This window comes from Anas platyrhynchos, chromosome 2 (assembly GCF_047663525.1).
Source record: "Anas platyrhynchos isolate ZD024472 breed Pekin duck chromosome 2, IASCAAS_PekinDuck_T2T, whole genome shotgun sequence".
Classification (NCBI taxonomy): domain Eukaryota; kingdom Metazoa; phylum Chordata; class Aves; order Anseriformes; family Anatidae; genus Anas; species Anas platyrhynchos.
Genome location: NC_092588.1, coordinates 132679543 through 132705560, shown reverse-complemented (window position 1 = coordinate 132705560; position 26018 = coordinate 132679543). Strand labels below are relative to the sequence as shown.

Here is a 26018-nt window from a genome sequence, read left to right as displayed (position 1 = left end):
TATGTCCATATAGATGACCCAAAATACCTAATGCAGTGCTGCGTTACCAAATGATGCACATTTATCTTGCCAACCAGGGAAGATGCAAAAGTTTAAGAACTGTTAAATGAAGAATGTTTTTCAGCTTTTTTGATATCCTGAAGGTTTATTCAGCAGAAGCACTCTTCATTTTATAGCAGCAGTGCAGGACAGCCCAGGAAGACCACCACATTAATGCATCAGCACAAGCTTTTGCCTTTCATGTATAAGTGCATTTTCAATTTGAATTATTATTAGACAACTTTTAAAACTACTTGTGGCTTCAGGAATTAGGTATAAAACCTTTACGCTTACGAAGTGTAATCTGCTTAATACCACACTAGTTATCAGAATGAACCTTTGCTTTTCTACTCAAGGGAAAGCTAATGTAATACGTATTAATCTTCTCCTTTTCCTTCAATTACTCTAAGACATTACAAACAGGACTTCATTGTGGTTTCTATCCTGCAAATTTTTATTTGTATGTTTTGTTTCACTCGAGCACAACATAAAAAATTCCTTCAAAATCCTGGTTTGAGAAGTGTTGGGAGTTTACTGACTAAGAGAATTGTACTGAAGCAAAGGCAAGGCACACATTTTACAATAAAAGAGCTCTGAAGCATCTGAAGCGATAGGTGCTAGTTATGAGATTTATGCTGTACAAGAAAATCTTACCATGGCAGTACTGACATAAAAAAAGACCATTACCCTCCATATTTTCCTTTTTCTAAGGAAAAACAATCTGCTTTTAATTTTCCAATGCAAATATCAAAGTACAATATTTAAGGGACAGAATTCTTTAAAGAGAACACATGAGAAAACAAAGTATTAAATCAATAGCTTGATAAACTTTAAGAAGCCAGATAAAACTGAAATAATTTTAATAGATTGAAATAAATAAATAATCAGTGTTAAGATCCTAAATCCTGGGAGTTTGAAAGTCAGACTCTGGTATGCTTGATTGTAAGGGCAAATATCTGCAAACACAGGTTCCTAAATCTCAGACAGAAAAGGCCCAGCTTTCAAGAGTGCTATCATAAAAAATAATAATAATAATATTCAAATGCAATCAAAAATCCTGTTCAGTACATTCAGTTACTAAAATATGGATTTGTCATGTGTTTTCAAGGAACCTTGTCTTCTATATTACTACTTTCTTTCAGTCTATCATGACATGGAAAATTTATTTCTAGTAGTAGCCCAGTTTCAGGGAGAATTCAGCTAGTGAGGCATCATCTCCAAAGCGAACTTAAATCAGATAAATGCACTAACTCATTCTATATACTGTATATTTTTGTCTCAGCACTTTCAGCATAGAAGCAGAAACAGATGCTTTCAGTCTAATTTGTCACCCAGCCTCTCACTTACTCGATCTGAAAAGCATGCACAGTGTGCACAGGGTGGAAAAGGGGGGGAAGTAAATCAAGAGGGAAAAATTCCTGGAATATAGCAAACCTTCCTGCTGGGGGCTCTGGGTAAACTCCACCAGCAGATGGAATCGACACAAATCTCTGCATTAAGTATGTGTAGCACCTTCTGGCATACCTGATTGTTGTAAAGACTACGGGAAACTGAAATGGAAACTAAAGTAGACTGCAGTTTGAGAACAAAGTATGTAGCATACAGCACAGAAAGCATAAGGAACTAGGTTATCACAGTTCCCACAGAACTGTAAGAACACCATTCAAGCTACGAAGTTACGAAAAGGAGCACCCATTACAATTTTACACCAACACATGCAAGCACATGTTGATTTTTTTTTTTTTTAAGTCAAGACTGATGCCACATAATCTGAGAATACAAAATGTAATGTTTTATACAAAATAATGACTGTAACTAAACTATTCCATGTGCAACATGCGGACTTCCTAAGTCTTGCACAGTACGAAGCCTGATTTTAGTGTGCTTCACTATGTTCTGCATTTTGCAGGCTACACTTTGACTCAACTGTTCCCTTGAGTGGGAATAGTATTTATTGCATGTATTAATCTCTGTTCCATGAACTTGTAGGAATAATACATAAGAACAATGTTTAAAGAAGAGGTAGCGAACTTTTGTTCGTTTGCCTTAGCCCTTCATTTATGAACCGATGAGAAACACTGATAAAAGTTAATTTTAGGAGATGAAATTTACGAAGTGAGAAATGCCTACCTAGAAAGGAAAACCACTTGGACAGTGTAATAGATCCTAATAATATCTGCCAGGTTTGAAGCTAAGCAGACATACACCAAATCTGTTCAAGAAGTGGAACAATTCTTGAAAGAGGTAAGAGTTTTGGTAACCTGGAAAAAAGTGTGTAAGTTCCAATGATACATTTCTCAAGTTTGACATTTTGGACTTAATTGCAATTTCTTCTGCTTGTGCACACATTCCCAGGCACCTCACCCTATTAAGCTTGATTAAGCAGATTAACAGTCATGTTGCAATTCTTATAAAGGACTTAATTACCATTAGTTGTCTACCTGTCTTACTCTTTAAAGCAACAAAAATATCGTCAGCCTTTCTGCCACAGAAGAACAGCAGAAATATCAGCTCTGAAGTAATGGCTAATTCTGTGTGATGAGTGGAAAAAATGCAGATATGCCCGCCCTACAGACTGCCTTTTTCTTCTATTCCTATACAAGACAAGCAGAGTAGAATTGCTACCCATGACTCAGATCCCAGTCACTACAGCAGTACAAGCAAATAATGCTTTGGAACAGTGTTATTGAAAACTGAAATGTCCTGTTTCAAGGTTGTTTCTGTGTATTAGCAAATCCATGAGAAAAGACAACAGATGTAAGTGAAAGCTAAATTAAACATATATTAGGCCGGTTGTGTTGTAAGCTATAAAGATTCTGGAAAGGAGACTGAGAAAACATTCTGGTATCCAAAAGGGGCATAAAACTCTCATTATGTATGGATTTGATCAAGGCAAGTCTATCATAAGATACAACACAGCAAAAAGACTTTTCAGCAGTGTAAGACTTTTTTTTAGCAGCTGAAACATTTATAGTGAGAACATTAAACATTCAGCTGAAACAGTGATATCCAACATAACAAGATGAAATCAATCTCTATTCAAATAATTGCAAATACCTACTAGCAGTTTACCTGACATAATTACCCAGAAATTGTAGATTTAATTGGAATATCTAATTCACTTGTTCGGAGTTCTCACTGCAGCATGTTCATACAGTCCTGGAATTGAACATACACAATAAAGCAAGAGTGCTACAAGTACTGCAAAGAAAGAAAGGGGGAAGAAGGGGAAGCAGAAGAAATGCTATAGCATTCTGTAGCAGAATACAGAGAAATGCAGTTTAATATGGGTTAGTGAACCAGTAGCAGCATTTTGCTGTATTTACTGGGACAAAGAACAACCATGTTTCTCTGTCAAACAACTACATCTGCAACACTGTGTACAAAGTGACCATAAAATCTTCATCATATGCTGGTAAAAGTGTTTTGTTTGTTTGTTTGTTTCTTTAATCACATTTCTAGTCAGAACAATTGAATCACCATGACTGATATATATATTGCTGTGCTTTTACTCTGACGAAGCTGTCTAAAGAAAAGAACTAGTAGAAAGTCACTTTGTAATTGAAATGTTATTCCCCCAAACCTGGTAGCTTGCATGCAAATTCTGTCATTCAAACCAGCGCTATTATACCCATTTTCACTATAACATCCTATTTGAATTTGTGTGTTAGCATCATTCTTACACTCAGTTTTCCTTCTCACAAAATGAGATTTAGTCAAAGACAGGATTTTTCATTCACCTCTGTAATCAAAATGTGAGACAAAGTAATAGCTGTAATAGTTTTAATTCTCACATAAGAACAATAGTCTTTGATGATAATTCCCATTTTCATCTATCCCCTTTGATTTCACTATTGCTCATTATTATGTAAAATTTGTATTGCAGCAGGTACTGAAGGTTTCAATGAGAGGGATCCCACTGCATCAGACACCAAAAAGCACCAAGTAAGTCACAGGTCTTGCCCCAGTGATATGCAGTACTGAAGTACAAGCCCCATTGTTTGAAGGATGGAGGTTTAAACTGGGGCTGTGCTGGGAAAACAAGCCCTTGCTGGAAACCTAGGGGATGACTCCTGCCCTGCGGATAGTGGAGTCTACCCCACCAGAACACTGCAGCCCTTGGTAAAAATTTAAGTTTCACTAGGCATGGATGCCAGCCGTGCTAGCACCAAGTCCAGCACCAGCACACACTGTAAGAGACCACGCAATGCACCTGCACAGGAGTCCTGAGATGAGACCACCCTGGGCATCTCCAAAGTAGTGGAGTCAGGCACTTGGTAATGCAGGCTGAAAGCAAAGCACGGAAGGTAGGAGAAATTAAAAGGTTCCTTCAGAAGGTAGGAATCCCTCCTATTTTCAAAAAAAGCAAAAACATGATTGTGAACAGCATGCACTATTCTTGACTTGGGTAGTACAGTTCTCTTAAACCTTCAGTGCAGTACACACTTCAGTACATGTGCACACCCATGCACAGCTCTACCACCAACACCTACCAGCTAAAAAGTATCAGAGCTGCCACAGGGTGTCTGGACAAAACACGTTCAAATGAACTTCAGCCTTCAGCTGTGCTTCTTGATCTGAGGAATTATGAGACTTTGAAGGGCTTGGATTTTTCTTCTGCTTCTACTGTTTTGTAATAAAAATATAAACATATCCTGGCTAAAGTGAAGATAAAACTGAACTCAAATTACTGCTTAACGTTTCAGGGTTTGCAGGGGGCTTTCTTTGCACACTGTGTACCATTTCTCATGGGTAAGGCCATAGGATTTTAAACTTCCCTCTCTCTTCTCCTTCTGTCCCCCTCTGGAAGATGCTACAGACAGGAAAATTTCTGTGTACCAAGCACGGAAAGGATTACATGACAGAACTAGATTTCACATGGACACTTTACACCGACACATGATAGCTTTGACACAATGTACAGCTCTAAATAAGTGTGTAGCATGCAATGCATAATACAACGGAGTTTCTTAGGCCCATGAAATTAATAGAAATAAAAACGCTTTTTGTGTTCTACTCCCATCAGTGGCTCTGACGCTACACCACAGAACTGGGGTTTTAATTATTTTTTCATCAGGGAACTGATTGTACTCTCACAGCTTACTTCTGCCTCTAACATGCCGTGCTGACCTGAGGCACTACATATATTATAATTTGAAAAGGAAAATTTTAAGAGCCTTTTAAGAAGCTATATTTAAAAAACTTTGCAAGGTTGCATTACTTAGAACCTAAACTGCATATACAAACATACATATACATATTTATCACTAGAGATCATTATCTTCTCCCAGAATGGAACAGAACAATTTGAAAGTCTTTTAAGGTGGGATGATAATATTCTGTACTTTAAATCCATCAGCAATTACAACATTTAAAACCTTAGCTACCTAGAAAACAACATAATTAGGTAATAGGTGAAGCTTAATCAGGTGCAAATACACTAAGTTTTCAGAGTTTTAAAAAAAAAATAAATCAGATTTGTCATTAGCTTTAGCTGAACTAATAATTTTAAAAATACTGCAATTTTGGATTTTAAATAAAACGAATTTATACTTCATTTTCTTTTTTTTTTTTTTTTCTTTTTTTTTTTAATATGTTAAACACTTTATTAAAATGTTCAGGTATTTGTGGGTAACAAACTTTTAAACTCCGGGAAGCACTAAGAGAGATCCATTATTTTTTGTGATTCTGCAATTGTCAATGCATATCCTGATAGGACAGGGCCCATTTTAGCAATTCTTTGAAAGCCACTCTAACTCCCATAGTAATCTTCAAAATTGTAGTCACTATTTTGCCAAAATTTTCCCTTATGCATAGCTGAATCATTCATACCTTATCCAGCTTTGAGAAAAGTTTTGTAGGTTTTCTCGAACTGTTCCTACATAGTTGCTTTGCATTTGCCTAGAGAGTTTAGGGACAGAACAGATCAATCACATAACATCTCTCCTGCGCTTGCCCTAAGGCACATCTTCCAGAAAGACACACTAGGTGCGACTAGCTTAGCCACTGACATCTACGCTGTTACTCTGAAGTCTTTTTTAGTTTGTGCTGGCCAGCTCTCCATCCACTATTGACTCTAGAGTTTGATTCATGTTACCCTAAAACCACCCATTTCCTTTCATTGAACTAAAAAGGGAGCTTTTGATGATTAGCTTAAGTGTAGACGTCTACATAGCAACTATCAGAAATTAAAGGCAAGGAATCCTAACCTAAGTGATGTCTGGAAATAAAACAAGCTCCTTTATTGCTAATAACAACCATAACTATTTAAATATGTGCTCATTTACTATTTGAATTCATCTAGGATAAATTCATCTAGGATAAGCTTCCAAGAAATGATTCTTGCTAAACTCCTGAAAAGGGGACTGAGGAGCTTCAGGAACTTACATACCACAGTCAAGCCAACTCTCCATCTTCTCTTTGATAAGTGAGACAGATTGACCTAGAAACACCTTGTCTAAAGCAATTTCCCCTAGTCCTCAAGTTACCTCTTACAGTTTTTGATTCTCTCTCTCTTTATCTATCTGCCCCTCCAGTTTTTCAGGCCAGAAGTGTGGACTGCTCAAAAAAACTGTCTCAGTTTCCTAGGAATCCTGCTGCTGGCTAAGCTACACCTTCACAGAAGATCTTGACAAAAACTGGCACAGACACCTAGCAAATGCAGCTGCACAGCTGCAATTAGCTATTAGCTGCCTGAGAGCAGAAAAGAAAGATATAGAAAGAGATGAAATTACAATTAAATGTACAAAAGAGCTCCTAAATACAGGACTACAAATAGATGCTACCGTGCTGTTAGTATCTGCAGTCAATGGAGACAAAGCCATTATGCTCAGGATACAACAAATGTATGCCAAACTATGATTTCCATTCTCTGTGTTTTTTTTTTTTTTTTTTTTTTTTTTTTTTTTTTTCCTTCTTTAACTGCCTAATGCTTTTCTTTCTTTTTCCCCACCTGTGTAGCTTTTTCCTAATTTCTATCCCTCCCCCTATCCTCCCAGTACTTTGGGTCAGATACTTGCCTTTTTCTTCCTGTTTCAAGACCCATGTCACCTAGTTGGCTGTCTGCAACGTGTTCTGTGGTAAGCCACCCAGGTCAAGGACAACGTCATGGCAAGAAGCAAAGTGCTTAATGAACCTTCCTGTATTTTGTTTTTTCCTTAAGAGCAATATATAAGGTAACAAAATATGTTATTGGAAACAGCGCTATTTTTAAATCCCAGCAGAGAATTTTTTTTCTAAAGGATATTATACAAATATCATATTTACAAAACAGCAAGGTCATGGACTCAAGCCACCATTTTTGTGGAATATGAAATCTGCTGTTTGTGTCACATTTCTGTCTAATCTCCCTCTTAAGTTTTTCAGTACTCAGCCTGTAAAAATTTTACTGCCTAGAGTCCATTGGCTTACATGCCATGTAACTCCAGCCTGGCAGTAATGACTAAGCCATGGTCAAGGCTGCTTGCTTCATAACCACTGACAATCAGCAGATGTAAGCAATTCTCTGACCCCTGTGAGGGTATAAAATTATGGGTGACTTGAATATTCTTCCTTTTTCCCCCCAAAAAAACAAAGGCTGGTTGTACCATCTTCTAATATATTCAAAGATGGCTATCATGGAAATTGAATCCTACTGAGAAGCTTTCCTCTCTGGTTTATACAAATACACAAACACCTTACTCATTTCTCTTTCCCTTTTCCTACCAAATCCCTTCCTTCCTAGCCCTGTTTATTCCTGCTGTTTTGCACTGTACCTCTCTTGTGTCTCTTTAGGTATGTGGAGAAACAAGTACATCCTCACACATTGTGTATTTGGTTCCATGAATATTATACAGTGGCATGAAGATTTTTTTTTTCCCCCACTGGATATTTTTCTTCTGCCCAGAGCCAAGATGGATCTGCAAAAGTGTACCAGTTTGGCCTTAGAACTGAGAGAAAAAAGCTCCATTATTCTGGAAAGGGAAAAAGGCAGGACAGAACAAATGTATGATCAAAGATGTAACTAGCTTCTATAGGAAGAATGATTAGGGTTTTTCAGTATGGAAAAAAAAGCTGAATAAGGAGAGTGTTCGGAGGCCATCAGATCGCATATACAAACATTGGGAAAGACTATACATTGGCCAACGCAGGAAGCAGAGAGCATTATACTAAACCAGCAGTTTGGGTCAACAGAAGGACAGTAGATCTTTACATAACATCTGTGTTAGTAGGGCAACTCTGAATCATAGCAATACATTGTGAGGACCAGAGTTCAAAAGGCAAATGGTCAATTTTATAGAAAAAAACAACACTGCAGCTTATGATGCGTCCATTGGTCACAGTATTATAAGAAAATATCAACATATATTTGCTCCATGCAACTGGTTGCTACCACTGGTCACAAACAAAGATATTGGACAGATGGCAGGATGAGTTTGAGCTAACGCATCCATTGTTAAGAATCAGGTAACCCTGAGGCGGGTCAAGGTGGCTTTGTGAGCAAGGTGCTGTGCTGGACTCCCACTGGCTCGGTGCCTTCTCGTGGTGCTGCCTGAAAGCTGTTCTGTCATGGATACTTCCGTTTTCCCAAAAAGGTATTAATCTCTTTCTCACTACACTAATAGCAGGTTTTCCCTTACGAAAATTCAAAAGCACATTGAATTAAAGAATTTTATAACTCTAAGAGCGTTCATCTTCAATTGCCAGGGTGTATTCAAGCACTGTGTATGCCCAAACATGCCTAAATAATAGAAAACATGTAGAAATACTCCCTATATTGTAACTGTATGACAGCAAGTAAGCTTTGCATTCACAGATTCGTTTGGGGAAGGAATGGGAGCAATTTTCAAACACTCCAACATTTTTACAATTATATCTGCAGTGCAGAGAGAAGCCCAGATCTCAATATCCTGTTTTCACAAAATTCTGTACACCACTCCACTTAAGTCCACATATACATATATATATATATATATATATATATATAACATATATATATAAAATTGAAACCCCGGGTCTGAATATTATATTCAGACCCGGGGTTTCAATTTTGCAAACTGCCGAAACCTACTAGATAGGTCTAACTCGGTTTCCAACATCTGTTGCCCACGCATGCAGTAATATCATCTATATGAATCCTCTAGAAAAAGCATATATACAGCTATTTTTTTTTTCTCCTTTTTATAATTTTTGACAAGGTAGTTTGCTAAAAACAAATATTGTTAGAGGAGCCCTACTACTGGTTTAGATATTCTGGTCAGAACTGGTCCATCAGTTAAAGATACCCCAAATTCATATGCCAAAGATCTTCATGGTATTCAACCAACAAGGTATTCTGCTTGAATACATCTCAGGAGAGTCCTTTTTTTTTCCCTTCTCTGTTTAACTTTCTGAGCTGAATCTGACACCTTTTCCACCCTACTATTAATACTGTTGTAGTGCAAAGATCTGGATCCAAATGCATCTTTGCAGCAGCAAAATTTTGTTACATCCAAATCAAATATCTTCAAGACGTGGAAACAGTCTGTGGTGAGTAACATTGCTGCTCTCTGTGCAAAATAACTTTCTGAACAACTGCCCTGCAGCAATATGAATACACTTTCTCCTCCATTATTAAAAAATAATTTAGTCCCTTCAGAGGAAAAACAAAACAAAACCAACAGACTGAGAGGTACAGCCCAATAGCAACAGAAAAACTCTTAAGTTTGTTTTGCTAAGGAGATCTGGAGATATGTTCTTCTTCCTTCCCAATTTCCCATGCCCCTCCAGCATGGCCCAACACAAGGAGACATGGTCATATTATTTGGTGAGAGCAGCCTCTGTTGAATCCTTTTCACATAACCAGCAGCTGGACACAGCCCTAGCCAAAGTTACATTTCTCAGCACAATCCAGCAAGTTCAACCAGCCAAAATCCAGAGAACAAATCTTTAGCTGTAAGCCTCACAACAGCTTTTACAAACAGAGCACCACAGTGCAATTGCAGAATATGAATCCAACCACTCTACTAGCAACGAACTATTTGCAACAAAACACACAACACAAAGCAAAAACAATAAGCTAGCTTTAAGAAAAAGATCTATCAAATACAGGATGCAACTGACTCAGGCATGAGAGGTGGGTCACTTCCATAACTCCAATCATGACTTCCTATAAAACAGGGAAAAGTCTGTTAAATTTAAGAAGTAAAAAGCAGCAACAGTAAGTCTTCAATCCATCAGATGAACACTCAAAGTCATTACTGAAATTAAGATCACAGCACAACATAGCCACACACTAAAACTCAGGCAAAGCAAAAAACATGACTGAGTCACACCATCTTACAACATTCAAGATCTTCCAAGTTCAGTCCTAGAGATGGAGGAGATGTGTTACTTTTCTGCAGCTTAACTGAAGTGTTTTAAAAATGACTTTGAATTAAACTGTTGCTAAGCATGTTTAAACAAGACTTTATTTACTTAATTTAAGCTGCAAAGAATACATTTTTAAGCTAAGTTCATATATGCTATTATCAAAACACAGTGAACGTTTGCATTGAGTTTCACATCAGTTAAACTACATTTAGGCAACATCTTTCAGAAGAGCAGCTCATCTGTACAGCCATTCCTTTTCCCAGAAGAAAAAACTCAACAACTCCTATTGGTACTATTGGCTTTTTCTTTCTAAAAATCTTGCCCTACTTTTCAAATACATAGCTCAGTGCTCTTTACATGGTACATACCAACTTCCACATCTCCTGCCTGTGCAGAGTGACAGAAATGAACTCCAAACAAATGTGCCTACACTGTATGTAGGGTATGCTCTGACCTCAGGGGCTTTGACCCAATGAGCCATAGCCCTTGTGCCAGATGAGGACATGGGACAGCATTGGGGCGCTGTCAGCACCTCCATCCCCACTGACACCACTGCTGGCTGCATGAGGCTTCTCCTCTATTTTGGTTAGGCATATGGACAAACTCCTTAGGGTTAAAGTAATCTGTATAACTTTGAACTGTGCCAAAGAAGGAGCAGTTGCCATGCAGTCAGGTACATGACAGCTGAGAGCAAGAACACCAGTGGAATCTCCTCAGAACTTGCCCACATTGGGTGAACACAATTTCCCTGGCCATCTGGTATTTACATGACAAAAAGGGGTTTTATACTGTTAAAAACAAACAAACAAACAAACAAAAAAAAAAACACAAAAAACCAACAACCTAGAACAGCAGCTGTGAATGGGCCACAAAGCAGGAGCACATTCAGGGTAGCTACACAGGGTGGCCCCAGTGACACGCAGAGCCTTGGCGGGGCAGAACACAGCCACTCACACAACTGCTAGGTCTGCATGACTGCAGGCCTTGGCCTGCTGCAACTTTCTACACCCACATCCTCCCTCAAAGTCTTTTGCTTTGTTGTAAAGGGAAGATGGGCTTTGTTTCAATTCACTTGGCAGATGAAGCCTCACTCAAACCTCTTACTTTGCCTGACCAAATCCCTGTCAAACCAGCAACAGGAATAATTTCCAGTCCAGGAGAGGAGTTCACAGGCATAAACTGTGTGAGAGCAGCATTACCTCTCACAGGGTAAACACTTTCTGGCTACTCTTTGATTATCAGCCAACACATAACATATCACTCAAGCAATTGCAATGGAAAGATTTTTCACAGTACTTCATTTTTACAGCTTGGATCAATACAGAAATTGTTTTCAGAAGGGAACAAATAGAAAATGACAACTGAAAGGAAGGGAAGGCAGTAACCATCTAGCATCTAACCTCCTAGCAGGTCTGCTTTTTCTACCTTAAGCAGCCTACACATGTGCCTCAGCTTTCTGTTGGTGACAAGTTTCAGTATTAGTCAAACTCAGGATGTGTGCTATACTAAGCTTCAAGGAAAAAAAAAAATGTATTGACACTAATGGAGACCTTGAAGCAATGACATGCACAGAAAATAATTACCAATGATTTCTCTATTCTGTTGACCAAGAAACTCTTAACTGCAAACAGGACAACACTCACTTAAGTAGCATTACTTCATAGTTTTGGGATAGACTTTTACGTTATGAGCCCCAAATGTAGTTCCAGTAGTAAGCATGCATCTGTCAGTCTGCAGTTGTGAGTAATTACCACAACATGCTTGGACACATACTATTCCTAACTGTAAATGGGTGCACATTTTTGTACAAGAATATACATCCTCTTTAGGGAAGATGTTGTTCCTGGTAACCAAAAACTCAGAACATCTCCTCAAATGACTGTGAGGGAGTTGATAAAATCCAACAGTTCTTTGCACACATGCATGTAACTCAGCACAGTCTGAATCCAGTTATTTTGGGGATACTATGATGCAAGTCTGCAAGATGCCAAAAATGGTTGTAAAGATTTCTAGCAAGAAGTGGGCCAACCAAAGGAGATGGCATAGGCAAAGAAATAAGCTTTCAGACATAAAAGATCTTCATCAGCTCTAAACCAGAAGAAACCTGGACTTAGTATTAAATGTACTGAGAATTGCTCCGTGTTTTTTCCACAAGTCAATTGTGCTGATTACATTATGGAAACTGAGAACCAAGGATGGTTGGCACACATGGAGCTGGGGCGGTGTTGGCAAGAGGAGAGCAATTAGGCAGTTACCCCCCTAAGGTAGGGGGCAGAGAAAGGTTGTGAGGACTGAAAGACCAGCAAGAGGGGTTATGTAAAGAAAATTGCAATACAGTGTAAAACTAAACTCTCTACTATGCACAAGATTTTATTCACCTAGTAATTATACAGTTCAGTTTCCATCTCATTTACTGAAGATGTGGTGGTCTTCTTGAATCCTTTAGGTGCACTATCCTCACAGTTAGAAAATGTCATTTACATTTTTTCATTTATTTGTCTCCAGATTAAATTCTTCAGGGTCTGAGCAAGACCGTTATTTGACTTCCAGTCCCTTTTGAGTAGGCGGACAGGGGAAATGAATCAACTGGAATGGGATGTGAAAAGCTCATGCTTAGAGGCAGTAGCATTTTCCCCAATTAAAGCACCATAATACACTAAGCTGGCCTTCAAGGTCCTCTTGGCCAACACAAATGATGGCAGCATACTTGTGATGGGTGGATACGAGATAATGCTGGGGAATGCAACTGACACACTGCAGACCTTATCAGTGTGACACCAACACTCTAAGAAAAATACCTGCAACATCACCACGATGACCAAGTTGCCTTTAATTTTTACTCCCTATATGCTCTCACAGTTGTGAGCATGAAGCCACCCTGTTTACAGTGCTAATGCAAGAAAAGAAGTTGTACAGTTGAATTTCAGGTTTTGCTTTCTATTTAATCTTTTTCTGCATAGATAATAGAATGACACTTACTGATTTGCATTGTTGTACGTAATCCTGTACACTACTACTGCTCCAGTGAGAAACACAACTAAGCTATATATTACCTGAAATGACAATGCTGTTAAATAGAAAAATAAATGCACAATGATTAATAGGTTTCATGGTTGGTGTTTAATACACCGGTGAGTATACCTCACTCGTATACCTCAAAACACTTTAATTATATTTTGTCCAGATGCAAACTTAGAAAGATTTTAGTTATTATAAAAACAAACAAACAAACAAAAAACAATCTTACTGCATTGCTTTTTTGACTTTACATTGTTCTATCACAGAAAACATTTAAAATCTAACAAGGTTCAGGAAGAATATCCCTAAAATAAAAAATAATAAAAAGATGAAATGTCACATTAGCCATTTCTCTGGTTAGAATGATTTTGTGGTTTTTAGATTATTTTTTCTTTTTCATTCATATCTTCAATTTGGTTTCATTATGTTAAGAAGAAAAATCAAACTTAGCATCTTTGTAAAGATTCAAAGCCTATGTAGCACATTACTGAACAGCAAAGGCCTTACGAAGTGAAAGCAGATGGACTACATTATGTATGTGCCCAGGCATTTTAGGAAAGTATAAAAAGGAATTCCTGGGCAGTGGCGACCATAGAAAAACTTGGTTCTCTTGTGTAAACAATGTTTTCCCCAACAGCTGTATTCCCCTTCCTGTTTATTCTTCTCTCCTGCAGAATTCTCTCAGTTCAGTCACATCTGTATTTCATTTATTTTTAAAAAATATTTCTTTAGCTATCCTCCTAGCCTTCCAGATTATTAAAACTGAGGGAATTTTCCAAATCTCATTTCTCCTTTCACAACCTATCTTGTTTACATTTTTACACTTCATTTAGGTTCTGAATTCACATAATGATCCATGTGGGTTAGGGGCTTTACCCACACAGACTGGTTTGCAAGGTTAGAGTTTTCATGTGAGCATTTGAAATTGCCTACGCAATCATCATTTCCTTCAGATTTTAAGATCAAAACAGAGCAGGATAATTAAGTGAAAACAGCATTTGGTAGTTCCTTTCTTCTTGAAATTAAAAAAAAAAAAAAAAAGGAAGATTACATTGAATGCTTACACATTCAATAATTATTGGACTTCAGAAAAAGTCTAATAAAATAAAGTCTAAGAAAAATTGTTGGAGCACAATGTTTTTCACATCATATTTGAGTGCTTGTTTAATGCAATAATTATTGTTGCAAACCCCAACGTTAAAGTTTGACTTAACACCATTATTGATTTCAATCACTTATCTTTTTAAAAATTATTATTGTATACTTTTATTTGCTATATTCTGTTGAAGCATTACAAGTTTTTTTGATTATAAGAACAGCAATTTTAGCCTGCTTTTTCTTGGTATACATAGAAGTCTGAAGTTGCACAAGAATTAAACCAAGTCCACCTTTTTTGCATTTCAGCTAGGTTACATTAAACAAGATCATCCAAAAATATATTGTATTTGTAGTCTAACACTTCATTTTATTCTTTTTACAGCCATTTTGCTGGCTCTTATATCTCAGATTCTTCTTAAAAATAATTGAAGAGATGATGAACCACCTCTCAAGGGCAAGCATCAATCTCTGGAAGCAACTATATTCTACAAGCAACACATCTTAAGATGATGTAATCTGTTCCAAGAAGCTCGCTTCTATTTTTAAATAGCATCCTCTTATCATGCTTTTAAAAGGGCATCTCTATCACAAATTGTTACTTTGCTTTTAACCCAGTAACAATCATCAGTGATATTTAATATACATGAAATGACTTCAGAAAATCATTGATTTTATCTCATTGTCTACAGCAATCCTTACAAATAGTACTTCAGATGGTAATTTAAATTTATAAGACTATAAAATACGTACACTGTGAAAAACATTTCTGCTTAAGGTCATGCTGTCAAAAAGAAGTACATCTTTTACAACCAACTAAAAATGCTTAAGTATTTTGTATGTAAGGTATCTTGGACTGCTTTGGTTTCTCCACTTAATGCTACTGAAATTGACATTGGAGAACCTGGAAAAAACATTACAGCGGGAATTGCACAAAGAAGACATTCTCAGCACTTAAACTCCATCTGACTTCACAAGGAGAAACAATAATGACAAAGCAAAAGCTATGATTTTGTACAAAGAGCACTATTTACATATTTTGATTTTCATTACCATGATTTACAGGTAAATCATTAAATTTAACACTTCCAGAATAATATACTTCCATAATAAATAAAAAAAATGCTAAAAAGAAATAACGCTCCTTCTGTTATTCTCTACCAGAATGAAAGCAAATGTAGTCTGGATGCTACAAGCACCTCACAAGAAGTGAAGGATGTAGGTATTGTTTATCATCATATTATAAGAATATGCTTTTATCTCTGCCATCACTTGCTACACTGAGATGTGGATCTCTGAGTGCAGAGTGATAATGTTGTACTAATTTTGGTGTATGCAGCTACCTTGCAGCAAAATTATTGTGTCTCCTGGAAGCTCACCTGTTCACCTAATGAGTAGCAGCATTCCAAATTAGCAAATAGATTGGATTTTTTTTTTTTTTGAGTGGATTTATATATGTCAAGGAAGGTTTTGAACCAAGAATAATAAAGATGGACTTCTGAAGTGACAGATTCTACCACCTCACATTCCTAATAGGTATTGTAAAAGCCAGCATTATTTTTATTTTTCGCATTATAGTGCTACAAACACCTCATATCTAACGTGTGGTCTACTAAAGCTACACAGATCTTTCTGACATTTCTGACAATAATCATCTGCTCTCTCGTAAACAAAGATGGTCTTGTCACCTAAAGGCAAAAGAGCTTTACATTTTGCTGATGAAGTTAAACTTGGAAGTTAACGTGGGAGTATCACAGAAATATCAAAGAAACAGAGGTAATTAGAGTTTACTTTTTTTAATTATTATTATTATTTATTTTTTTTTAACAAATCAAAGTTAGTAAACAGTGAATACCATAGCTGGGTCTAAACTTGAATCCCTTACAGTGCTATTTGTAACTATGGCAGTTGAAAGTCTATTGATTATGCCACTGTGATTGCAAAGGCTAAAGACATTTTTCTTTGAGATACTGGTATACTTTACTGCTTGGAAAACCCAAACACTTTCCAGATCAATGTCATCTGCAGAAGTAATTAACATTATCACATTTTGGTTGACTTTTTAAATAATTAAACTAGAACACAACCAATACCCACAAAAATTCTGAGACCATCACCCTCAACTGAATTATATTTACTAGATGAACACTTGGAAAAATGTATTACAAAGTGCACAATTTTGTCCTGGCAGGAAAACAGTTTAGTTGATATTCATAGCATTTTCCATCTTTGCTTTCTAAGAGTTTCAGAAACTTGTTTTCAACATTCCTCAATCAACATTCTCAACTTCTAAGAGTACTTACTACTTCAGCAAGATTAAATTCATTTTTCCCAGTGATCTCTAAGAAACTGCAACAAATACTTTTGAACAATCCAGATTTATGACATGTAATGTATTTTTCTACTAATTTCATAATTTGAATTAAAAACACAACATCACAAAATTCTGTAATGTTATTTATAAACCTGTGTTGTTTTCTATGCCTCACTTTGTTACCCTCTCAATGCCTACAGATTTTTCTTTTCGTCATTTTACCATGAACTGAAATTAAGTTTACAAGGATAGGAACTACCAAGCCTGGTCTTGTTTCAAAGATCAGTACCATATTATTTTTTTCCCTCCCTAGGCTTTTGCATTTCCTCAGCTTTCCAGGAGTTTTTAAATGTAACAGACAATTAAAAAAATAATCCTCAAGCACTTTTCCATAGTGCCTCCAGGTTTGCAGGGCTGTTTGCAGCTATGATGTCAATGGCCTGGGGGGTAGAAGGAGAGCTGCAGATGATGCTGTAACATCGTGCAGCCCCTTCAGCACCACACAAGCCAAAGTGCACTCACAGCAGGCACAGTTGATAGGCAAGGGAGGCAGCAGAGAGATAAAGTTGTAGGGCTGACCACAGTCTCCTAAGCCCTCCTTGTGAGGCTGTGGCAGATGTATCTTATCCATACTTGCTGAAATCTTTACAATATATACATATATTTACATGTTTCCCTTCTGACCTTTTGATCAATGGATTTATTTAGATCCTCATTATTCCCCAACTGTCCACACAAGCTTTAACTTTTTCATTGCTGAAAGACATTTAACAGAGAACTATGCAGATCAGCCACTCCCTACATGAGTACATTTATAAAAACAAGTCTAAACGATCGTTATGTCCTTACAAATCCTTCTTTTTGAGCCTTCCTGTTTCTTACTGCTTTACCTTTTATTTTGCCAGACTTAACGTTAAAATGCCATTTAAGGGCATTAATTTTGTTTCAAGTATATAGAGTGTTACAACTAGGAAGAACCTGAGATAAACAGCTCCCAGATAGCTCAGCAGCAAGCTTGCAAGTTTCTCACAGCTGTATGAAAAGTAACATCTAGACATTAAGGGTCCTATAACTCTTAGGATCTTTAGGGGAACTGGGAATATCCTCGAAACTTCTCTTCCACAGTAGGATCTATGCCACTTCCTCAGCATCACTGAAGTAGCTTGGGGTGCTGCATTGTGGGGTGGGGCCTGTCTAATCTCCCAGAACAAGAAGGCCCAGCACAAACCACACTTCTTGTTCCCCCCAGCTGCCACACAAATATATTGATCAAGAACCAGCTCCTCTTCCAGATAGCACCCCTGCCTAATACACAATGCCTTACAAACATATTTATTGCTGCAAAATCTCAGTACCACAGAGGTAGGACTTGCACTGTATTCCAAGCAGATGAATCTGATGGCATTTACAAAGCCCTGTGGCAAACAGACCATGCGCTGCTTCTTACCCTTCCACAGTTTCCAACTTTTCTTCTTCCCACCTAAGCTTTGTTTGGTTGTTACAGAAGCAGAGCTCCTAGGAAAGAGCTGTTGCCTGGTGGCATAGCCTATCACTGCACATTAGTATGTTCCTCCTCAGGAAATGCATGGAAAATTTCACAGGTTTTTCAGAACCATGGCAAGGAGACTCAGGGACCAAAATCACTTGGGCTACTTGGTCTGTAATTTTACAGTATCACAGCACAGCTCATGCTGTAGTGTACAGTCAATAGAACAGCTTAAACTTAAGAGCCTTACAAACCTGATCAGAGGTGGAGAATTTGGTAAGGGGACATTAACTTGTTCAAATTCTTTTAAATAATATCACAGCATCGCCCAGCAAAGCACTGGTTAGATTCTCTCCAACCACACTTCATACTCCTAACTGGGGATGACAAGTGACTATAACTAGTACTACACTTGAGCATCCATAAAATCCGTTTACAGGAAAACCAAAAAGAACAACAAATGTCCCCCAAATGGGAGGTACAACAATGGAGGTACATAGCATTTAGAGAACTCTGTGGGGAAGTAAATACTTTACCTGTTTCCTTGGTTTGACTCAAGTAGCTACAATCACAAGGATCTTAAAATAATAGTGTAAAAGGGTTGTTCTGCAGGTTATTGCTGAAAAATCAACACTGGAACACTTTGAAAGTTGTAATATTGTTGGAACTAGCATCTTTACACAGATGCCTTGGGAACAGCAGTAGAAAGTTCTTTCAAGTACCCCACTGTCTGGAAAGAGAGCTACAAAAATGTCAATGTTTTAACTCAGATTTTATCAGCTCTGAAAATACTGACTCAACTATTGATCTTTTAGCCTGAGCTGCTCTGAGGGAAGGTATGAAAAACCCATCTGGATTGATTTAGCTTTGGTCTCTTAAAACAAGTACCATATCTGTATACATAGTGATATATTTAGGATTACATTATAAAAGGCTACTAACTTGAAAAACAGTCCTATAACCAAGTGATATAAATACTGCTGATGCACAAGATAAATTAAAAATCTCTAAACTAGCAATGTTTACTTGAAATTAAAAAAAAATATATGTTTAGTGATGTAATACTTAGCAGTTTTACAACTAGAAGTCTGAAGAAAACTTTTTTTCAAGCGCTCTGTCAGGTCCAGCTTCATTTACTACTTGCTGGTGTATCACTACATACGCAGCTCCAGATCAAACACTTCTCTCTGGTGATGGTATATTTTAGAATTTAAACCCCTACATATGTAGTTATAACATCTCTCTCAACACAAAGCAACACAAAGCTAGCATGACTTAAATTGTTGTTAGAGATCCAAAATAAGCCTTAAAAGCCCGGCATTACACTGCCACACTATGGTACAATTAAGATCTGCAAGCAAAAATATAACAAAAAGACAAAAGAACTCCTATGACTATTTAGGATTGCAGTATTCACCATTAGTTATGTTTGTCTACTACTTTCATAAAGCCATAGAAACATACTATTGTGCCTTGTTCAGCAACAGCCATCTAGGTAAGTTATACTTTAGTATTTTATTTTTGTAAAGTTTTTCCAAAATGAGTAAAATAAAGTTTACTTTTTACAGGTGTTAAAATACATAGGAAAGTTGATACCAAAAACATTTTTTTTTTTTTTGTGTTGACAGCCAGAGAAAAGAAAGGTTCAAAGACCTTCTCCAAGATATTTTTGAGCTATTCAAGGAAATGCTACATAAGTTTTCAGAATCTACGTCTAACACATTGATCATTTCTTTATGTCAGAACATAACTCATTTTAGACCAAGAAATATTTCAAATATACTTAACATGGTAAAAATGGGGAAATTCTAAATGCTACTAAGTTTTATGAGAGCTTAAAAAGTCATATTTTTGCTGACCTTGAAGTACAGCAACACAAGAGGGCTGAAATTTCACATGTAACTTTTTAACTACAGCAGCTCACAAGTCAAGGCATACATTATTTTAATTACTTTGCCATTTATATAATTTATACCTTCCATAGCATTTATTTTGCAAGAAAGCTATAAATCAGTTTTGTATGACCATTACCAGCACTGCTTTATTCATTCTAACATTCCATTTTTTAAGTGTTTTTCTAATAAATCAAACATTTTACATAAGCAATCGGCTGAGGCCAAGACCATACCAATTATTTTACCTGCAAGAACTTGCCATTATAAACATTTCCCACAAGGCATAATAAAATACATGTCTGGTGCCACAAGACTTACAGGAATATCCTGTACTGAAGGATATTAAATAAAGATTAGATGACTAGTTGGAGTTTCATCTGTTCCACTCCTTTCTTAATTGCTATTGTCACCGCTTCAGTTTACAAAAATGGCACAGTCTGTATGCATACAGGTTCCTTCCCGTTAGGATGGCTTAGTCAAGCTTTTCAAATCCCAAATTAAGCATCTTTCATCTCCAAACACTTTCACTTACAGGAAGACATTAATGAACAGGGATTCTCTTTTCTGTTACCTGCCTCTAGCACATACATATGCATGTACTTAAATGCAATTTCTATTATTAGGCCTCTGTTTTCAATTATTGCAGTTTTCGTAATTTATTTTTTACTGCATTTACTCAGAGCACAAGCCACCAACTTACAGCTAGAATATTAACTCCTCATAATACTCAATACTTATAAACAGCAAACTGTGAACATTATAGTCTAAAAAACCACAGCTTTTAAGTTTCACTAACAAATGCAAAGGTCTGAGCATTCCTGAACAGAATCAGCCCAAATAAATTCCATCCTCACACCTGATAGAAAATCTGCAGACTATCTTCTGTAACTTGTGATTTTTGGAAGCCCTTTGGAAGGGGAGGAGTATAGCAAACTTGAGAGACACTGAGGGAAGACAATCTATGGAGAGTGCATTCTTAACTATTTCAGTGTTTTGTGGTTGCCCATGAGTTACGCTGAATTGCATGAAGAACTTAAATTCCAACTTTGCGACTCCTCCCCAAAATCCTACAACAGTCAATTTTGAAATACTGGCCTTTGACTGCACCCAAAGATTTATCAGCTGATGCTATGGCATTTCTGCTATTCAGTCCATTTTAGTTACAAAAGTCAATTTTCCATTTCCCGGCTGAAAGAAGACGTATCTTCTTCCATTAGTCACTCAGGCATCACAGCTAAGTATTTAAAATTAGATAACATTCTTTAAACCATATATTTTATTTAAATTATGAAGATTTAGCTTGAAATTGAATCGGCTACTGAAAAATGCTATTTCTTACTATCATATCTTCCCTTACAGCCCACTCTTCTGTGAAGGATACTGTATTCCATATCAGAATAATTGGAGTTCTGTCACACGGAAAAGATTGGTTATGATTAATGGCATCCTTAGCGCTGCTGAGTTATGTCTTCCTCAGAAGAATCAAAATCACGCTCCATTGTCATTCATCAGGCATCCCCTTCTAGGAAACTACAGGAAACATCATACCTTCCTGAACTTTTCCATCTGCTTATAAAGATCTGGATCCAGCTCCTGAGACACATCTTTCATCCAAAGTAGAGCTCCTCTGTATTCAGTCCGATACTGTTCCATTCGGTTCACTGTCAGCCATGTGTCTGAGATGGCCCTATATCTGAAAGTCTCCACTTCTTGATATAATCTACTCAATGGAGTACGCAGTGCTAATCTGGGGGAAGGCAGGAAGGAATGAAGAAAAGAATATATTAAAGCTGTTCCACAAAAGCACACATATTATTACAACTCCTGATACTTTGCTAGCAATCAAAAGACACACAGTTAAAAGAATTCACATAATTGCTACTCTGCCTTCAGACAGTTCTACAGGTTAGTTGCGGGAATGCATTAATGGCGTAATTTTACAAATATATTGTGCTTGCAACACTTCTGTTCAAAGAGTTACCTTTTACAGCTCCTTTCTATTACACATTAATGGAAAAGGAACTTTTACTAACGCGTATATTTTATTTAGCCAAACTGCTTGTATTTATGCTATTAAAATTCCTCTTTGTCAGTTGCATTTAACAAGTGTAAGAATATACCTGAGATAATTTATTACTGGATACATACCATTGATCCATCAGGATTGTCATGTTAAACCTCAAAAAAAAGTACTTCTATTAGCATTTAGTCTTCAAATGTACGCATAAATAAAGAAGTCATCTGTCAAGTGGATAATTATCTGTTTTTTTTTTTTTTTTTTCTTTTTAAAGAATCTGAACAATTCCTTTGAAGGACATTTATCTTTGGGAAAGTTTTAGGCATTTTCTTTCATGTTTGTTCCAGATACCACATTTTGGAGAGGCAGTAGGGGACACTGTTGTCTTCCCTATGCCATCACTTCAGCTCCTAACGGAATCTCAGAACTAGACAGAATTACTCCAACTTTCGCTGTTTCCTCCTGCTGCTTCTGCTTTCCTGTTTGTTGCCAGAAGCCACCTCACTGGAATGGGTTCAATCAGCTCCACATCAGTGTACAGCTAGTTTAATTTGCCACTTAGGGACTTCCTAGGCATGAGAGAATTCTTAATTTCAGCTCCGATAGCCAGCAAATTTCATCTACATGCTCTCCAGCTTGCTATTGGCATACAACATAAATAAGTGCAGTCTTGACTCCAAGATGAGCTTGGGGATGGCTCAAGAAGAGGAGGAAGACAAACAACTGGTTCTATTTTTATGGTTGGTTGTTTACAAAGATGCCTTAAAAATGCATCAAGTAAGACAGATGACAAAATGCAAACTTCTTATTGCGGCTTTTGTAGGTGCAGTGCACATTTCTTCACATTCTACAAGCAGACAACCATTTAAAGGAAAAATTCAGCTTATGTAGACAAGTCATACAGTGGGATTTCTAAATAATAATAATATGCTTTTTAAAGAAGCAAATCATTAGGGTTTTTAATGGTGCTTTACATGTATTTTGAAGATCCCACTCATAGCTTTTACTGGATGTGCTAATAACCAAAATCTAGCCCAAGATAAACATGAAATTCTCAGTGCTTGGTATGTGATGTTTTATTCTGAGCCAAACAGCTGTGCTGTTAAGCTAATTATTGCGAAACTTTCCAAATTTAAGAACCCCCCAAAATCCTGTAAAAGCATAGAATTTAATTTGTAATTTGTCATAGAATTGAATTTTACTTTCTGAATAAATGGAGAAATTCAAGGTTCCATAGTACCAATATGGAACGGAAGGGAGCCAACCAAGAAAAATTCACAAAGCCGAAAGAAACCCTTATTACAGCACAATGCTGCAAGCTGTCGTTCTCCGGCATTATCAGGGTCAGGACACACAACTCTCAAACATTCTACTAATTTTTTAGGATTTAGCACTTGCTCAGGGGTGAAGTTCAAAACTATTGGAGGAGACACTCGTGACAGGTATCTGCTAACATCATCCCACATACCTAGCCACTCACCACAAGACTGTTTCAGGACAGATTCCCAAGTAAGTTTTCTAAACAATCGACTAATCTTAGAGAGAAAATGAAACTGGTTGTTCAGAATTAGAAATAGCAATACATGGGTTACAGATGGATCTTCAAAATACTCCCAAACGGTTGTAATTAGCCCACTATGAAAGGAGGGAAAGGTACCATTCTTAATATTATTAATAAACTGGTGTCCAGATGAGAAAAGGAAGGCAGTGTAGTTCTGAATATTCTCTGAAAGATAGTTTCCATGGGACCCAAATGATAACAGTGCAGAGCCTGAATTCCAGATTAAAACCAAGGTCAGTGCTTGGCAGCACAGCGAATTAAAAAAAGTGAACACAGATTGTAGCACTTTGTCGGATCGGATATATAGGAGAAAGGAGAATATGACACGGATTGCATGACATAGGAACAAAGCTATTATTATTAACAGGGCAATGTACATGGTTACTAGCAAGCAAGCGTGTTAGTTATATGCGTTTAATCAATTCTATTGTTATCTCAACCCTTCGAGCCCCACGTTGGGCGCCAAAAAGGACTGTGGTGGTTTTACCGTACTGGGCAACTAAACCCCACAACCGCTCTCTCACTCCCCCTCCTTTAGATGAGGAGGGGGAGAAGTAAAGCAAAGAACAACTCACGGGTTGAGATAAGGATAGTTTAATTAAAGGGAAATAATTATAATAATTAAATAAAGACTACCATGAACTAACAATTTAACTAAGGGGAAATAAAAAGGGAAAGGGGAAAGGGAGGGGAAAAAAGGAAAATAAAAAGAAGGGAGGAAAACAAACAAACAAAATAAATGAAGGCTATATGGAAGTGCAGAGGAAAGAAATTACTCTCTACTTCCCACAAATGAGCGATGATTGACCACGTCCTTGAAGCAAGGCCTCAACGCACGCAGCCGGTGTTCGAGAGGAGGACCGACGTCTTCCAAACGAGAGCCCACCCCTCCCCTCTTCTTCCTGTTTCCACCTTTTATTGCTGAGTGTGACATCACATGGTATGGAATATCCCTTTGATTGGTTTAGGTCAGCTGCCCTAGTGATGTTTCTCTCCTCACCTTTTGCCCACCCCCTAAGAGGGTTAGAGAAAGGCCTAATACTGTGCCACTGCTGCTCAGCAGCAGACACAACACTGGTGTGATAACACTGCTGTTCCAGCTACAACTGCAGAGTACGGCACTGTATGGGCTGCTGCTGGGAAAGTTAACATTCCAGCCAGACCCAATACAATAGTAAAATCCATAACACCATCAAGTACTGTTGCTTCTAAACTCTTTGAATGAACACAGAGTCAGAGTGTCAAGAGCTATAGGTAAAAGCAAGAATTTATGTGGATATGAGTTTTTCTGTATTCCTTACCTTTTACCAATTTGCTCCTACTCAATCTGCATGAAGTCAGTTACAACCTAGGATCTTCTCCTGGAGGCTTTTGTGTAAGGTTAAAGCAGGAAATGGCAGACTCCTTTCTTCTCTGTCTACTTAATGCATGAGACTCTAGTCCAGAAAAAGACACTTCCTACTCTCCCAGGACCCAGACACTTTTACAACAGGCCTGCTATAGCAGCATTTCTTTTCAGAGTGTGAAATGCCATCAAGCAGGAGAGAGACCTGATATCAGCTCCTTTACTGTCCTACTGTTAGAAAGGCCATGCAGATGGCACCTGTACAGCTTTAGAAACGCTGATCAGAACAGGCATAGGTGAGGAAATCTGCAGATCAAAAGACATAGCAGATTCATGGGACAAAAACCAGGATCAGGCAAAATTACTCACAGCAAGACAGTAATATTGCCAATACTGTAGCAGGTTTGGTCGATAACAACTTTTGTATCGATTGGTTCCTCATATCTCAAATGAACTGTGGCAATGAAGAATCAACTACCATTATTCCCATGTAATCAGGTGGTAACATTGATACACATACCTTTGCTGAGAAGAAAAGCAGAGGGCCTTTCCTGTGGCTTGCATCATTTTTCCTGCTCTCGTTTTATCCTGAGAACCCTGTGATCGAAGAAATTTTCCCAATTCATTTTCTTCCTGAGACAGAACTAATGAAAAATAAATGAGTGGTCAAATGTAATTTAATAGGTTTCTGACAGTTTTAAAGCTGGCCTAATATCAAATACTTTAAATCACTCCAAATCCAAGCAGCGCAGAAAAAATAATTCCATGGAATTCCTGCATTTATATATACATTTATGTCTTCAATCAGAAATTATGATTCACTTAAGACATTTGTTGACAGGTTTGCCGTACTTAACAAGAATCACAAAATTCTGTCAGTGCTTAAAGTCAGTAGGAGAAACATGCTACTTTGCTCTCG

At 37.3% G+C, this 26018-nt stretch overlaps 1 protein-coding gene across 7 annotated transcripts in view; it reads right to left on the bottom strand.

The window, feature by feature from the left end:
• ICA1 (islet cell autoantigen 1) overlaps positions 1–26018 on the bottom strand; it is a 74080-nt gene that overhangs the window by 27357 nt on the left and 20705 nt on the right. For 6 of the 7 annotated variants that reach the window (XM_072033623.1, XM_038173706.2, XM_072033619.1 and 3 more), the window contains 2 exons: positions 25620–25743; positions 21725–21923 (listed from right to left, as the gene is read on the bottom strand). In XM_072033623.1, the coding sequence (XP_071889724.1) occupies positions 21725–21923; positions 25620–25743 (323 nt within the window). Of the gene's footprint in view, positions 1–21724; positions 21924–24530; positions 24921–25619; positions 25744–26018 lie in introns of those variants that run through there. The other variant, XM_072033622.1, reaches the window with a different exon arrangement.